Here is a 17,738-nt window from a genome sequence, read left to right as displayed (position 1 = left end):
CGTAGGCCCCTTTAGGGTCCCATCCTCAAGCAAAATGTCTATGAGGGTGGGAGGCAGTTCACATCCAAGCAGCAGCTGTGGGAGGCTATTCTGACATCCTGTAAAGACATTAAAGTAGAAACTCTCCAAGAACTCACAAGTTCAATGGATGCAAGAATTGTGAAGATGATCTCAATGAAGGGGTCCTATGTTAACATGTAACTTGGCCTGTTAAGATGTTTTTGATTGAAATAACTTTTGAATATCTGCAAATATGTATTAATACTGCAAATTCAACAAATTACCACATTTGTAGTTCTTTACAACCTATAAAATGTCTTAACTCTGTTGTGCATAATTTGGAACAGTGCATTTTGAGTTTTTTGTTTTTGAAAACAGTTGATGCCTTGAAAAAGTATACTGACTGTCATTTGCATCAACTATTTAGGAAAATCTGAGAAAGGTGTTATTTGCATAATAATTTGGAACGCAATGTAAAAGCCTCATTGAGTTCCTGTTGATATCTAATACACATTGGGAAATAATTTAAATGAATTTAGTTTTACTGTGACCCTGCAAGATTCCTAGTTGTTGCAAAATTCTAGTCTGTGACTAACAAATCTGTGACTGTCTTTAGATGCGAGAGGGTGTGAGAATGTAGGCCTAGTCTCTCAAAAATCTTTTCCAAATCTTCTAATGTATGCATTATGGCCTCCTTACACCAAACAACTTTGACAAGATTTGGGAAAGATTCTTGAAAGATTGTAGTCTTTTAACTAATGCCCCCCCATTCAAGCTTTACTTAAAAGACTACAATCTTTCAAGAATCTTTCCCAAATCTTGTCAAAGTTTTTTGGTTGAAGGAGGCCATTAGTTGCATATCTCTTAAATGTCTTATTCTCTCCAAGAGCATTATGGAAAAAAATAGGAGAAAAGGAAAGACATAAACAGAAGTTGTTAATAACAATTCAACCTTTTAACAATTTTAACATCAATCTGTTCTTTACAAATAGCTTTTTAATTACATTAGAGTGAGTCAATATCTGGCCATTTAAGTTGTCATCAAGCAACCCCAAGCAGAGAGTACAGCACATTACCTATGTTTGCCAGAGTATGGCCTCTTGTCAGATGTCTGAAGCGTATAGAGACCATAGCACTATTTGTGAACAGTCTTTTTAAAGAGGTTCCCTTCTGCATTAAAGAAAGCCTCACACTGGCAAGAGACATGACAACAACAAATACTTTCCCTACGCAGATTGTACCAACATAATGTTCATGATTTTAACGTTCTTGACTGTAGCTTGAAGCTCACTTGAGGCCTTTCAAAATCCTTTTTCTACAGTAACTGTCCAAAGGGTAAACATATCACTCATGTCATGCTCAACAAGTTACACAAGCTGAGAGGAAGTCATAGTCTACTGTTACTGGTCTCTGAGACACTTCCTGGGCCACGTTTCACAATCAAGCCATTTTGGAGTGAGGCGAGTTCAGAGTGTTTACAGTGTGTGTAGTGAGTGTGTGTGTGTGTGTGTGAGTGTGTATTAATACGAGAAAAGAGAAAAGGTTACAGAGACCGAGTCAAAGGGAGAGAAAGAAAAAGAAGGTGGGAGACTAGAGAGAAAATGAAGAACTAGCACAGGAAGTCTCTGAGGTCACAGTAAACTCCCTAAACAGAGCAAAAAATGCATGTGTGTGTGTGCACACCCTGACGTGTGGTGTGTGCATGTGAGGGACATCTCGATGAGACGCTGCCTGAGGTTTTAGTAACTGCCTGCTGAGCTGCGAAGACACACGCATACACACACAGACGTCTCAAGGAAGCATCTTTTGGTAAGTTCTCCAGTGGTTGGACAAAATACGCAGCCAACTTCAACAAATTCTGTAGGCCTCGGACTGTTGTGTTGTAAACTGATGTAGAGATAAATGTAATCTCATAAGGTTTTTCTGTTATCCAGTAAAGTGTCACTTCAACTGGCCTTCCATGTTTATTATTACTCTGCTCAAAGTGCGCAAGCGCCTATTATTACAATGCCATTCAGAGAATAAGACCTAGATGACTACAGCAGCATCACTTGTTTTTAGAATGCTCCATGGCTTTGTTTATAACAAACAGTAATGGACTTGGTCATAATGTAAAGGCTGCGTGCATGAGGTTCAAGGAGCTGTGAATCCTCACACTTGTGTGCACTTTTAGAACCGACTCCATTAAACTTACTAGAACAAAAAACATCAACAACCCGGAAAAATATATGCAGTTGGGAGATTGACGTGTGACATGGCTGTGTGTGCCATTTCTGCACCCAGGGGCTACCCACATCCTCACTGTTGAGAGGAGGATGCACCTGCACATGTTTCTCTGATTGGTGTTTGTGTGTGCATGTGTGTGTCTGTGTGTGCGCGTGGGTGTGTGTGTGTCTGTGTGTGTGTGTGTGTGTGCCATGTGCATCATCAAGCCAATCATCATACCATCTGATGATGATGACCCAGTTTTGTATCATTTCCCTTCATTTCCGTGACAGGAGTTTTCATGATCGCTCTGCACTGCGTGAGAGTGCCTTTGGATGGTGTCAGACTTTTCAACAAGTCGATGAGAGTCATTTCTACAAAGGGTTGTTCTTTGAGTGTCTATAGTTTCGCTGAAGGTGTGCGTGAGTGGCTGACATCAACTTCAGTGCACCGGACACCATGGGGTAAGAGCGTCATGTGCTGTAATCTTTCAACATCATTGTGTATTTCACTGTTATGTAACATCTGCAATGTGAATTTAACTGAAACTTGCGCACACACACACACACAAACACGCACACACACACACACATACATTTGAACTGTTGACATAGTGTTGACAGTCTCTTCAGGATGTTGACAGAGCTAGATGTTTAGAAATTGCCACCAAAAAAATTGTGCATCTGCAAGGAACTGTTTTATTGCAGCTTTATTTGTAGACTGATGTGTTTCAAGCTCCACACAGTTCAACACAGTTCAACACCCTTCAACACTAACATGGCCGTGACATAGTTTCATGATCTGCTATGTGTTTAAGAAACAGTGGGGAGGAAGGGAAGCTACACCGGCGTCTTTCGCGACTCGGCAGCCGCCACCAGAACAGGGAGCCTCCCAGGCCACCGCCTCAGGCCGACAAACCCCCCACACCCGCCACCCGGCCCCCAGGCCCCCAGAGGTGGTCCCTAAACCACCAGAGGCAGCCCAGAAGGCCCCAGATGCAGCACCCAAACCACCCATAGTGGCCCCCAAACCAACAGAGCCGTCCAAACAGAGTCTCCCTCCCCGACCCCTGAAGAGAGAGTTCCTGTGTGAGACCCACGGCAATGCCATCTTACAGGTACACTTTGAACTGTCAGCAGCACAAAGGCCCTATAAAACCAAAGTTGGGGATTTGTTTGGAAACACCTTGTGTAGGTTTGAAAACTACTCCTAAAACATGTGCAAATACTGTAAACTGTGCGATACCAAATTGTGGACTGTGATCAAACTGATTTTGTCACTAATGCTCCGTCGCATCACATGTAGTAAGGACAACGTGTAAGAGTTGAGTGAGCAGGTAGACAAGTCCTGTCGTGTATTCCTACCACCGAAATGTTCTCCTGGAAGCTTTCAAAGAGCTCCAACTTAACTACTATTTATTATTCATTGATACAACAAAAAATAATTTTAATTTTCTTTTATTCTGGCAAGGGTTTAAACTCTTTCCGAAGTGATGAGACGTTGTGTGATGTGACCCTGGTGCCAGGAGACAGCAGCAAGACCTTTCCTGTTCACAGAGCCATCATGGCCTCAGCCAGTGACTACTTCAAAGCCATGTTCACAGGTGAGAGCCCAAGGCCATGTTCACACAGCTAATACCACAAAGCTCTGTTGAACTCAGGTAGTGAAGGCCTCATAGCCGTCCACCATCTGGAATTAATGACATGAATAAAAACGTTAAAACCTTAAAAAAATAAATATTCTAGTAGATTTTAAGAGGAAGCTACCGCCTCAATGCAATGTGTTGATGTTGCTGTTGTATAATTCATTGTAGTACCACTCTCATAGCAATGTTTGCATTTTTTCCTGGTAGGGTTTTTCTCAACTAAGTGACTACTAACTGTTCAAATAGTAATTACAAACTTACTCGAGTAGAACATTCTCCCATGATCCTCTCTCATTGTTTTTCATGCTTTGCACCTCAATATCCCTTTCTGACCTCCCACCCCCAGGCGGAATGCGAGAGCAGGAGCTGAAGGAGATTAAGCTTCATGGCGTGAGCAGTGCCGGGCTGAAGAACATTATCGACTTCATCTACACGTCGCGACTGGACTTGAGCGTGGGCAGCCTGCAGGACACTCTGGAGGCGGCCAGCTTCCTACAGGTCATACCTGTACTGGATTTCTGCAACCAACTGCTCAGTAGCGAGGTGAGTGGAGAGAGAGAGAGAGAGAGTTAGGTGTTTGGCTTGCTGTAGGTCTCAGCTGGAGCAATAGTTAAAGCATAAAATAAAGCAAAAAATAAAGCATGTACACACTTATGTTTGGTTTTATATCTTAGTCAGTACCTTCCATTATCCCTACACGAGACCTTTTGGCAGTTGTGTTGTTAGAGAGGACTTAAGAGGACCTGTTGAAGGATCACCACACTCACAGTCATAGCGGACAAAATATTTTGATTTATTTTAATGAATACATTGTTGTGTGTTATACTGACTGTTGTTGTGTGTGTGTGTGTGTATGTGTATGTGTCTGTCTGTCTGTCTGTCTGTTTGTCTGTGTGTGTGTGTGTGCGTGCACGTGTGTTTTGGCAGATCACCATTGAAAACTGCATTGAAGTGGAGCGAATAGCCACAGACCTACTCCTGGAGGATGTCCACACCCATATCAGCAAGTTTGTGCGGGACAACTTCCGGGAGCTGGTGCAGAGCGGACACTTCCTGCAGCTCTCCGAGTCCAGCATGGCGAACGCACTCGCCAGCGACGGCCTCAAGGGCCTCTCAGAGATGGAGCTGTACCGTGCGGCCCGGACCTGGATCGCCCACGACCCCCCTACCCGCCACCCATCCGCCTATACCCTTCTGCGCCACATCCGCTTCCCACTCATGAATCCCGCCGAGCTGCTCCAGATCTCTCAGGAGCAGGACCAGAGTGAGAGCACTGGCGCAGGGGCCGCTGCGGCTAACGCTAACGCGCCGCGGGAGCCGCCACTGATGCGCTCGGACACGGCGTGCGTCAACCTTCTCCTGGAGGCCAGCAATTACCAGATGTTGCCCTTCATGCAGCCGGTGCTGCAGACGGAGCGCACGCGCATCCGCTCCGACGCCGTGCGCCTGCTCGCGCTGGGCGGCGTCATGCGCCACCAGCTGGTGGTCAGCCGCGAGCTGCGCTTCTACGAGGAACCGGAGGGAGCGAGAAAGGACGAAGATGGAGCGGAGGGGACGGGTGACGTCAGTGCCTTCGGAGAGGTGGCGAGTGGCGGAGGAGGAACCGGCGGGAGCTGGCGGGCGCTACAGCCGATGGAGGTGCCGCGCTACCAGCATGGCGTGGCGCTGCTCGGGGGCTTCCTGTTCATCGTCGGGGGCCAGAGCACGTACGACACCAAGGGCAAGACGGCGGTGGACAGCGCCTACCGCTACGACCCGCGCTTCGACCGCTGGCTTCAGGTGGCCTCACTCAACGAGAAGAGGACCTTCTTCCACCTGAGTGCACTCAACGGGAAACTGTACGCTGTCGGAGGTCGCAACGCCACCGGGGAGATCGGTGAGTAGCTAGAAATGTCAACCCTGTAACCATGTTGAAATTTTGGACCCCTTGAAAGAATATAATACTGCCCCCCTCCAACCATATACACTAAGTTATTATGCAAATTACATTTTTCTCATATTTTCCTAAATAGTTGATGCAAATGACAGTCAGTGTAATTTTCAAGTCATGAAATTGTAAGTGGTTCGCACTCTGAAGAAAAGACTAGACATAGTCTTACAAAAAAGAAGCAACTGGTTTTAATAGTGCATAAGCAGACGTTTCAGATATCCAGCTATTCTCAATGTGCAAGCACATACATTACATACTGTAAACTACATGACATTTCCTATATATTATTCCTGTGACCCTACTAACCAGTATGAGTACACTATTAACACTTGAATGAGGAACCCCATTTAAGCTCAGTTTCAGAAAGTCCTTGCTAATGTCAATCTGTCTTTGATTCTCAGGTTCAGTGGAGTGCTACAGCCTCAACAAAAATGAGTGGTCCTTTGTGATGCCGATGGTTGAACCCCATTATGGCCATGCTGGAGCAGTCCATGGAGGTCTGATGTATGTCTCAGGTGAGTGATCTTGATACTAATCGTTCATAATCAATCATTCATAGAAATCCTTCAGATTGTTTATTGAGAGGTTTTACTTCACATTTATGTTACTTCAGTTTTTAGTCAGGCAAACAAAGCTTGTTTTGTCATTTTGTGTCTTAATCCTGTCCAACCCACTGAGCCAGGTCTCTGTTCAGTAGTGTTCAAGGGAATTTGTTCGAAACAATGGCCCCATTCTAAAACATTCTCCAGAGTAACAATCTGTAAGCATTCAACAACCTTTCTCATATTGAGCCTGGTGACAAAAACTATGTGGCGACAGTGGTCAGTGAGTCAGGAAGGCCAAAAATTTGTTCACTCGAAATGGGTCATTGCAACTCATCTGTGGTTTCGAAAACAGGACACTCACATGTCAAGAATGTGAACTGTTACACTGTAAACCAAACCAAGTCGAAAGAAAGAAAGAAACCAAGTCTTTCAGAAAGAAGAATATTTAAACAATCCCTTTGCACTTTGTAGAAACATGCCGCTCTCTGGCTTCAAACTCAGACCTGTTAGTGCCGCCGTGTAATGTAGGCCCCAATTAATGTGTAATTGTGCCAGCCCCTGACTAAGTCAGAGAAGTAACTCAGTTTGAGTCACTAAGAGATGCCTCAGCAGGATGCTTGTTGTCTCTCTCACAGAGCAGGCAGTTTCTCAGACCAGGTCAACCTCTAGGACCACATCCTTCCTGCTCAGTACTGTTCACAGAGGGGGACCCTGAGAGCGACTGGGGCCCCGGGGGAGGTGAAGGAGGATCTGAGGCTGCAGGGACCAGCAGGCTGGCCACAGCACAGCCCACCTCCACTGCATCACTTTTTCCGCCTTTCACTTCGTATTTCAGAGGAAACAGTTACTTTGTCTGACCACTGTGGAAAATTGATGTGGCCCACTTTCAATACCTGGCCACTGGAAACAATGTTTAGCTGGCCATCGGAGTTATTCGAATAACTCACCATTGGAAATGTTTATTTAAATGCCTGACCACTAGGAACGTGAATACTTGGCAGCTACAATTGCAATACCATGTGCATAAACACCGCAAAGGCTGATCCAGAGCCAATAGGTGGCCACAGGGAAGCCTAGAACAGTTCACTTCATACTTCATAACTCAAAACCATTGGACGTTATTCTAAATTCTGTGAACAAGCTTTAATACCTATAAATATTATTAGGAGGATTGTTGATGTTCAGTGTTATTCTTATCAAACATTTTGTCGTAATTTTCACTTCTGCTTTTTGGTGATGTTATTTTTTTTTCTCGATTGGAGATTCCTATAGTGAAACAAACACAGGATATGTAAGATATATACACTAAAATAACAGAGTGCTCTAGGTGTCTTAGACTAGAACCTACCTAATCTATTTCAGATGAAGATGCTACACTGTTAAAAATAAATGTAAAGAACAAATGTCAGTAAATCCCAATCTGGTAAACCACAATGTGTCTGCATGTAGCCTACTGTGAATGACACACTTTTGCGTCAGTTTCACTGATAGAAAAATAGAAAAATAGATAAATAGATAAATAGAAAAATAGATCATTAAAAAATAGAACTGAAACCCCAGTGTGTGGTGTGCAGTGAATTGCTGGCATGAGAGCATGAAACCATCAAAACTAAAATTTCCATGTAACATTTTAGTTTTGATGGTTTCATGCTTTGTGCCAGCACTGTTAAAGTTGAACCTGTTGAGTACTTTGAAAGGTGACATCAGGAGTTGAAGACTTTACAAATGTAATACCAACCAAATCTGTTGGCTTGACTGCTAAAAAAATATATTATATGAGTCGCGACTTTATGAAGATGGGAAATTGTGGGTCCCAAAGCCAGACCAGTTAAGAACCATGATCTAACCGACCCCATGGCTCAAGATGATATGCACTTGTGAACTCCTATTCAATCATTCATATTGTCATATAATATGCAGCAATATTTACAACATTTTCACAAAGAAATTTTACATTTTCACAAAGTCACAGCAAAAAAACAGATAAAACAGACGTCTGTTTGACCCTAAATGTGAATACGGTTATGTGACCATCGTCCAAACACACTGTACTACACACACAACTTGTTTACTTGGATGTGTGGAACACAAATGAACTAAATTCTTTCTCTCCCTTACCACTAGGCGGCATTACCAAGGACACCTTCCAGAAGGAGATGTGGTGCTACGACCCCGATCGTGACCTCTGGACCCGGCGGGCAGACATGATGGACCTGCGAGGGCTGCACTGCATGTGCACACTGGGCGACCGCCTCTACGTGATGGGCGGCAACCACTTCCGCGGTGCCAACGACTACGACGACGTGCTGGGCTGCGAGTACTACAGCCCGGCCAGCGACCAGTGGACCGCGGTGGCGGCCATGCCGCGAGGACAGAGCGACGTCGGCGTGGCCGTCTTTGAGGGCCGCATCTACGTGGTTGGGGGCTACTCGTGGAACAGCCGCTGCATGGTGGACATCGTGCAGCGCTACGACCCCGAGCGCGACGAATGGGAGCACGCCTTCAACGTGCTAGAGCCGCTCGGGGGCATACGGGCCTGTACCATGACCGTGCACAGGCCCCAGGAGCCTGCCGCCGAGGCCCAGATACAGGAGTGCCCTCTACTGGCCACCGCCAAGAACTGAGCCGGGGGGTTCAAGAGCATTGGGTGGGGGTCAAGAGCCTGGGCCTAGGCAATATCATCCATAGAATTACGGTTTTCTATATTATTTTAGGTTTCAGAGAGTAGAGGTTGAGATTTTTTTGAAGGTGGACACTCACATCTACTGCTGTCATTCAAACTGTGGTGACACTTTTTTTTGGGGACAAAATGTCCCAAACCAGCAAATCTGCAAAGCCTGTGGGTCTTATTTGGATTGGATTTTACCAGTTGAAAACAGCAGTGTTGTACAGTACAATGCAAAGCAATGCAAATAATTTTCTGTTTATATTCATTCGAGAATCTGACCAAAGCGTCACACTGTACAAGGGTTGAGAGGTGGACAGACATTCTCAACTCAAGACATGGGTGAAACCAGCCGTTTGGCAGTTTCACACTGTACTCATGAGTTGGAAGTCCAGTCAGCACAAAATCTTTCTGGGAAGGATGGTGTTGGTCTCTTTTACATATACAGTCTGTATAATGTTGTTGTTTTCTATCTGTGTCCTTAGTATCCGATCACTCATTCAACTGATACCAGACAAAACACCTTATCTTCAGCCCTCTACATTACCTGCGCTCACTCTGTTTTTTTTTTTTTACTGTATGTATGCCCTTCTTCCTCAGGTATCCTCTGTAAAAACCTTAAGAAACTCCTTCAATTCATGTTTAGGCTTGTAGCAGTGTTACAGTCACACCACTACTGCATCTCCTGTTCTCTGTTCTTCTCTAACTGTGTGTTAGTATGTGCTATTTGAAATGCTGAAGTGAAACCTGCTCTTTGCCTTAGTATACTCTGATCAGACTGTAGGGTGTGATGATTAGGTTGTTTTCTGTGATATAAGCTTGTTTTAGCCTTATGGCAAGGACTTTGATACATAGTTTAATATGATTTGTGTGTATTTTTCAAAATCTTTGAAGTGCTTATATATTTTGAAGACATTTGCACTGTTTGTATTTTTTAATAAAAGATCAGAAGAAAATACATGTTAATACATAAACATATACACACATAATATAGTGTATCTCTCGGTCAAAAATCTTATTTAAAGTTAGAGGTTACTGAGTTAGAGATCTAATTTCTTTGCAGTTTGATATCCTACCAACAACTTCTAACAACAAACCTGAAATTGTGAAAACCTCTCTTCTCTGGCTTTTCTTACAGCGTGATGAATCACTCATTGTCCTCCAGATTAGCTGTTCAAACATTCGTCAATCAACTCTCTGTCAAGGTTTACACACCTCACAGAGATGCTAGTGATCTGTAGGCTCAAGGCTAAAGTTTGGAGCTAGTCTAAACAAGCTAGTCAAATTTATCTTCTCATGGGGCAGCTGACTCTCAGAAGTCAAGGTAGCCTGATATGTATGAATATGGACAATGGATATTACTTTTACTGATTTACGTAAAAAATTTGTTATAAAATTACAATGTTACAAAAATGTGAAAGAATGGATTTACCTCAGATGTGAAATGCATTCTGTGCATGCATTCATTTCAGTTTCCATTTGACTCAGATTGGAATGTCTTGTCAAGGTTGAAAGGTACTGTGAAAGGAACTATCTGTTTTAGTAGTAACAAAGCAAGCAGAGTAGCAGACCATACTCTGAATTCAGCAATGTTGGTCCGAACAAGCATCTTAAACTATAGCCATACAGCAGGCTATAAACGGTTTAAGATGCCTCTTGGGCTCATCATGTAAATTAACTAAAGATCTAAAAAATATAAGCCAAGCCAGTTAACTAAACATCTAAAGCACGTCCGCTCCACCTCCCACTCCTCCAACAGCACGTCTTATATTTTCTCCCCTTAGTGATACAATGATAACAATGCAATGCAACAATAGGCCTACAGAGTACTTTGTTCTCAACATAGTAGGTGGCAACATTATGCAACAGTCATATTCACATTTTATCTACACACCATGCATTCCATTTAACAGTTGAAAAAACGATTCTAACTCTGTGTGGAGTTAATTGGCTGCTTGACTCAGTGATATGCCCATGCAGGCAGACAGTTTGTTTAGAGTAGTTCCTTCCAGTCCAGTGGTTTTGGGGCTGTCCTTGGCAAATGCCTGTGCATAAATATCCAACATCCTGCCTGCCAGTCTGTCCTGACTGAGATTTCCATGCCCTCGGGTGCCTTCTCGTACCCAAGGAATTGCTTCAGGTAGCACTAATAAACTGCATTCAACCTATTCGAGGACTCCAGTCATCTTTCACAGTAGACAAGGACACAGTATCAAAAGGAGTTTTGTCTAGACAGTCTTGGTAGGATACAATCTGTTTTCAGAGTGGACTTACTAGGATCCAGTCTCAAGAGGAGGCACACTGTTTTCAGAACAGACAAGGACACCTACAGGGTTGTGTGTGTGTGTGGTGCGGGAGGACGCAAGTCGGACAGACAGCCATGTCGTTGTTGGGAGACGTGTGTGTGGTGACGGGAGCATGCGGGTTCCTGGGGCAGTACCTGGTGAAGCTTCTCCTGGAGGAGGAGAAGCTGGCTGAGATCCGACTGCTGGACAGGATCGTCCGACCGGAATTCGTACAGGACCTGGAAGGTAAACTGCGTCTGTTCAGGGGCCTACATTTAAACCTGAGAGCTCATAAATAATGTACATATTTGTGTACTGAACACTGTGTGTGTGTGGTTGTTAGATGTGTTTAGATGTTCCTATATGTACATTTGTGTGTGTGTGTGTGTGTGTGAGAGAGAGAGAGAGAGAGAGAGAGAGAGAGAGAGAGAGAGAGATCATGAGTTATTGCATGCAAGTGATGTAGGCTATTGGTGGTCACAGTGCTAGGGCTCTCATATTTAAAAATTATTTATTTCTTCATACATTCTATAAATGATTTAAAGACATGAAAATTCTATAGTTTCCACGGAGATTGTTCAACGCTGTAGGCTACTAGCTGCCTTTGCCACGATGCCGTTAACCCACCAAACACAGTAAAGCTTAATGATCTTATCATTCATCTTACCTTAATAATATTCACGGAAATTATCCAGGTAGCAAGTAAAGCATGTTATATACATGAACTGAACAATACTAGTTGGCAAGTTAGAGATGATCCTGACTGTCATCAGTGCACCAACGTTTTGCCTAGCGAACCGAACCGAAGTTCATAGGCTAACAAGACATACACATGAATTGTTAATGTTAGCCTACATAAACTACACAATAACAATACTGCATGTTTCTGATAGAAGCTAGGCCTATTTGACAGAGATAATATATAATATATAAATAATATACTTCATTTATCAGCATAAATTCAGTTAATAATATGGTTAAGGTATAGTCAGATGTCCCTTAGGTTTTTCCCCTTAGTTGGACTACTAAGGTCGTTTGTGCAACAGTTTAAGGGACTTCTTACAAGATACTTAAACTTTTACTTTTAAGGGACCCTTAAATCAGATTTTAAGGGAAAAACTTAACTTAAGGGGCTTTGTGCAACCGGCCACTGACCTCTTCCAGTGCCCTTAATTGGAGTAGGCCCTAGGCTACATTCAGAACCCGTCTTTCACATTCCTGATCTCTATCGATGGCTGAAAAGAGATTGGCTAGTTGCCGAGTCTGGCCCTTAATGACTCATTCTGTCAGCTGGCACACTAAGCCTTATTGCCACTCCCCAGGTGTTGGGAAATGGCACGAATTGGGGTTTTGAGGCTTCAACTGGGTCACCAGCTAGAGGAAGTACATTTGGTTCTATCGGAGTTAAAGGGTGTAGAACAGAAAACGTAAAAATGTGCTTTTCTATGAAGATGTCATTCATCAAAAGTTTCATGTTAAGCTAGCTTGGCTGTTAGAAAGAGATGCTGATTTAGACTGACTGTACCAGCTCCCTTTCAAGAGAGTTCCATTATCAGCATCATAGTAGGCCCCACAAGGCTTCCGTTTTAACATTCCATATGTTATCTGCAGAGGAAGTAGATTGGGAACCAAATAGAATGTTCATGCATTGTTTTTGTTTTATTGTTGAAAGGGTCTATAAGTATAAGGTTTATTCCTCTGACTGAACATACATCTGATCAATATGGACTGGATTAACAAATTGGATTATCTGGTTGATTAATGACTAACTGATGTGTGAATGCCTTCAGATAAAAGGGGTGAGACGTCAGTGAGCGTGTTTGAAGGAGACATCAGGGACACTGATCTCCTCAGGAGAGCTTGTCGGGGCGCATCCATCGTCTTCCACACGGTCTCCCTCATCGACGTCATAGGAACACTGAAGTACAGTGAACTCCACGGGGTCAATGTCAAAGGTACTGCAGCATAAGTGCTAGTTATTTCCATAGGCAACATGGTTAAAAGGATATTCCACCATTTGGGGAAAAGTGGTATCGCCAGAGTCACAGAACTGCTGGTTGAACTGGAGAAAGGTAAAAATCAATTGTTTAACTCGAGGGGAGGTGGAAAATGAGCATAATTCCCCAAATGGCTAAATATCCCTTTAATATCTAGAAATGTAGCGAATGCAAAAACTGCCAGCATCAGACCCCAAAATAATATAAGAAAAATGTTCTCTGAACATCATCGCCAATTTGTATCGCCAAGGTATAAAGCAGTTTTTATGTTAATTTATTATTTTTTCAGTGCTAACTGTGTTTTTTTTTTATTTCACTAATTTTAGAGCACACTTCTTTACTTCTGCTTTTCAATACTGCAAAGAGTATCATCTTGTCAATCTCTCCTCTCAGGGACCCAGATGCTTCTGGAAGCGTGCATCCAGGAGAACGTCTGCTCTCTCATCTACACGAGCAGCATCGAGGTGGCCGGCCCCAACCCCCACGGCGACCCCATCGTCAATGGCGATGAGGACACCCCGTACTCCGCCTGCCTGAGGTTCCCCTACAGCCGCACCAAGAAGGAGGCCGAGGATCTGTGTCTCCATGCCCAGGGTGAGGTGCTACGTAACGGGGGCCATCTGGCCACCTGCGCCCTGCGGCCCATGTACATCTTTGGCGCCGGCTGCCGCTTCACACTGGGCCACATGCGTGACGGCATCCGCAACGGCAACGTGCTTCTGCGGGCGTCGCCCCGCGAGGCGCTTGTGAACCCCGTGTACGTGGGCAACGTCGCCGCCGCACACCTCCAGGCCGCCCGGGCGCTCCGCGACCCGCACAAGAGGGCGGCGGTCGGCGGGAACATGTACTACGTGGCAGACGACACGCCGCCAGTCAGCTACTCGGACTTCAACCACACTGTGCTGGCGCCACTGGGCTTTGGCATCCAGGAGCGGCCGACGCTCCCGTTCCCCGTCCTCTACGTCATCTGTTTCCTTATGGAGATGCTGCAGACGGTCCTCCGGCCCTTCCTGCGTTTCACTCCGCCCCTGAACAGGCAGCTCCTGACCATGCTGCACACGCCCTTCTCATTCTCCTACCAGAAGGCCAAAAGGGATTTGGGGTACACACCCCGATACAGCTGGGAGGAGGCTCGCAAGATCACCACTGATTGGCTAGCCTTAATGCTGGCCAAGGAGAGAGCCCAAGATCACCACTGATTGGTTGGCCCTAATGCTAAAAGCCAAATGATTTCTAGAGGGTAGAAAGTAAACGAGAGAGTCTGAGTAGGTACATTTTTTAATAGATTTCACTGAAAGGAGTTAGCCTGATAAAACCACACTCATTCACTTTGGCGTAGACTTTGTGTTAAATTTGAAATCACTAGTCCAGTCTAACCAATCACATTGATCAGGGATTCCTAATATTACTTCCTACTTTGCCTAAACTTAACAAACAACAACTGCATTGGCAGTCAGGAAACAATATTTGTAGGCCTACCTTTGCTGTACTTACATTTACACATTCTTCTGACTGCAAGTGTTGCTACTACAGTACCATTTACCACAGCCAAAATTCTATGTGGGCATGGCCACAGAGTGGAAATGAGTGGAATGGAGTTGGTTCTTCTATCTAAACATCAACATTCACTTGAAAAAAATCTGAATGTGATTCTATTCTGTATGTGAACAGTAGGTCCTGATCTTTTATTTTGATTTTTTTTTTTTTTGATTGAATATTATTTTAAGGATATGTTGACAGTAAACCAATTTGCAATAATTTACACGTTTTGTCTACATTTGTCATTCAACAAATTGTACAGCTTTCTACTTGACCTACAGAAATATATATTTTTGGAAGTGAAAGGGATCATAGTGATGATTTGCAATAAAACTGCACAATCTGTAAAGATAACTGTTCATTGTCTTTAGTGGTTGCATTTCACTATCAGGGCTCAATGGTAACTTTTAAAAGTGGTTGCCAGCTTGGCATGAGGTCTTGGTTGCCAAAGCCAAACAAATGTAGTTGTCACAGGGGAAACCAGGGTCTGTGAATGATTCGTTCATTTGATATTCAATTGCTTGCTAAAAATTTGATGTATTATCTGGTTTTATATAGGCACATACTGTACATTTAGAAATTTGTTTTGTTAAATAAACTCTCCAAAGTATTTCACTCACTAATCTCCTGTATTCTTGAGCTTTACTTGCTGAAAATATTTCCACTTGGTGACCCAGATTGTTAAGGCAGGTGCGGTGGACATTGCGCATGAAAGGGTTATACTAGGGCGCACAAGACATGAAAGAGGTCCAAGGTTTTGCCTGGCACAACAACTAATACTTCTGTCTTGTCTATATTTAGCTGCAAATAATTATCTGCTAACCAACCCTTGATGGCAGATATGCAGTTAAGGAGCTTTGAGATCTTAGGGATCTCATTTGGCCTAAGGGTAAAATGAAGCTGCATATCGTCAGCATAAAAGTGATAGGCAATATTATAGCTCTGAATAATCTGTCCGTGGCAGCATAGAGAGAACAGTACAGGACCCACACTGACCCCTGGAGGACACCACAGGTCAGGGGTGCCAAGGCAGACAGAAAATCAATGGATACTGCAAAACCTCTGTCAGAGAGATACGACACGATTAGCTATCCTGTCACCCTGTTTAGCCCTAGCTGTCCTGCACTGGGCAGCAGTGCGCCAAGTGCACATTAAATGGATTGTTATGATTGGCTGCTTCACATTATTTATGTGAATAATGATTCACGATCAGTGAATAACAGCAGGTCTACTGCTGACTAAACATTGGAGAGGGGCGCTTATAATGTAGTTATGTTTTAATATTTTTTAAAATAACAGTTAATTTGTTTTATGTGTAAAAAAGATTCTCCGTCATTGCCATTTTGCTACCTTTGTAAAGGACTTTGTAACATACACAACATTTTGAAAATTGCAACTGAAAAACCCCTGATAGTTACTGGTATCAGCAATATGTATTGAAACTGTGGCTCCTGTGGACCTAGAAATGCCCTATCCAGTGGACATCATTAATCAGACACTGGAACACAGCTGGACACAACAGGTGCTAGGCAAGGCCTTAGCCCCTTGAAATAGCTGAAAGGCTGATGGAAACAGAGAAGAGGGTAGCAATTCTTAACCTTGATGTTATTCATACCCTTATAGTCTATGCAAGGATGCAGGGAGCCATCATAGACTCTTCAATGTATTTATTCATGACCTCAGTTTCTGGAGGAGACAAGGAAAAGAGATGACCCTTAAGGGATGATTTACCAGGCCGAAGGTCCACACAATGCACAATCATAGGGACGATGTGGAGGCAGAAAGGTAGGACTTGCTGAACACCACCTTGAGGTCCAGGAAGAACAGAGTTTAAATGAACGGGGTAATCCAACATAATGAACAGATGAACAAAAAGTGGCCGGAAAAAGGCAACGAGAGTAAGTAGACCAGAAGAGCTGATTGGTGGGACATATGACACAAACAACAGCACAAGATTGGAAAACAAACTCAGAATTGTCATAACACTGGCAGGTAGGGGGAGACAAAACCAAAGGTAAAGGTACTACTGACACAAGATGCAGGTTTGGGTGCCTTGCAGACCCAGGTCTGAGGTTGGGACAAATTATAACCCTTTTGAAGTATTGAAGACATATTTATTTAAAATATATGGAATATATCACTCTATAAATTGGGAGTGGAACTTTGTGTGTAGAGTAGTATGGAGTGTGTGTGTGTGTGTGTTTATTTATTTACCAACTGAAGCACCACATTCAACTATTTGATACAGATTGTAATGTTATAATTTTCTAAAGAACCTGTGTTTACACTCACTGGGACAGAGTTCCCCTTGATGTTCACGCACTACCAGTCTATGCATCAATTTTCATCGCACTGGATATCTATTTAGCGCCAAGGGGTACCAAATTAATCAAGAACTGAAGTCTGTATCATCAAAATTATTTTGAAGAACTATATTCAACTGAAAAAGAAGAAAAGAAGAGAAGAAAAGAAGAAGCACCAGGTAGTAAAGCACACGGAGCCCATTTTACCACATCTTCAGCACAAATGGGGATGTCATACTGATACTGTACCACACAAACTCTCCCTTTACTAGGTCAAATTTAACTTCAAGCAACACATTTCCAGAGAGGAACTTGACATATATTAGACATTAGAGGTCTCATACCTTAGCAACTGGTTCATCTCTTACTCCAACTCTGACTTGGACCTCTGAACACATTTAATTTGAGTAACAATGACTCATTTTGGACATGATGTCCCACAGACATTGGTCACTCTGCTGACCAAAGCTGTCGGTGCTTTTGTGCTCTTGGTCATCTTCTTCATCTTCAGGTACATCTTTGAGCTGGAATTCACATGCTCTTGTTCTCCAGGAGGGATACATTGTGTGGGGATTCTGTACATGGTCATGCCACCATGTATAATATATCTACTGATATATGCAA

At 43.5% G+C, this 17,738-nt stretch overlaps 2 protein-coding genes across 2 annotated transcripts; both read left to right on the top strand.

Moving 5' to 3' along the window:
- Positions 1–1,571: 1,571 nt before the first annotated feature.
- Positions 1,572–9,932, top strand: si:rp71-68n21.9 (kelch-like protein 9). The gene is given in 9 exon segments (XM_048239290.1): positions 1,572–1,809; positions 2,499–2,669; positions 3,023–3,135; positions 3,138–3,322; positions 3,676–3,808; positions 4,197–4,393; positions 4,778–5,726; positions 6,182–6,295; positions 8,450–9,932. Coding segments are annotated over 8 exon segments (2,196 nt in total). The 5' UTR covers positions 1,572–1,809; positions 2,499–2,664; the 3' UTR covers positions 8,950–9,932.
- Positions 9,933–10,873: 941 nt separating this feature from the next.
- hsd3b1 (hydroxy-delta-5-steroid dehydrogenase, 3 beta- and steroid delta-isomerase 1) lies at positions 10,874–15,430 on the top strand. The gene is made up of 3 exons (XM_048239396.1): positions 10,874–11,521; positions 13,066–13,230; positions 13,666–15,430. The coding sequence occupies exons 1-3, from the start codon at positions 11,371–11,373 to the stop codon at positions 14,469–14,471; spliced, it is 1,122 nt and encodes a 373-aa protein (XP_048095353.1). The 5' UTR covers positions 10,874–11,370; the 3' UTR covers positions 14,472–15,430.
- Positions 15,431–17,738: the final 2,308 nt, after the last annotated feature.

Source organism: Alosa alosa, chromosome 3 (genome assembly GCF_017589495.1).
Source record: "Alosa alosa isolate M-15738 ecotype Scorff River chromosome 3, AALO_Geno_1.1, whole genome shotgun sequence".
Taxonomy (NCBI): Eukaryota; Metazoa; Chordata; class Actinopteri; order Clupeiformes; family Clupeidae; genus Alosa; species Alosa alosa.
The sequence above is the reverse complement of the archived record's forward strand: the minus strand, read 5'-3'. Positions and strand labels throughout refer to the sequence as shown.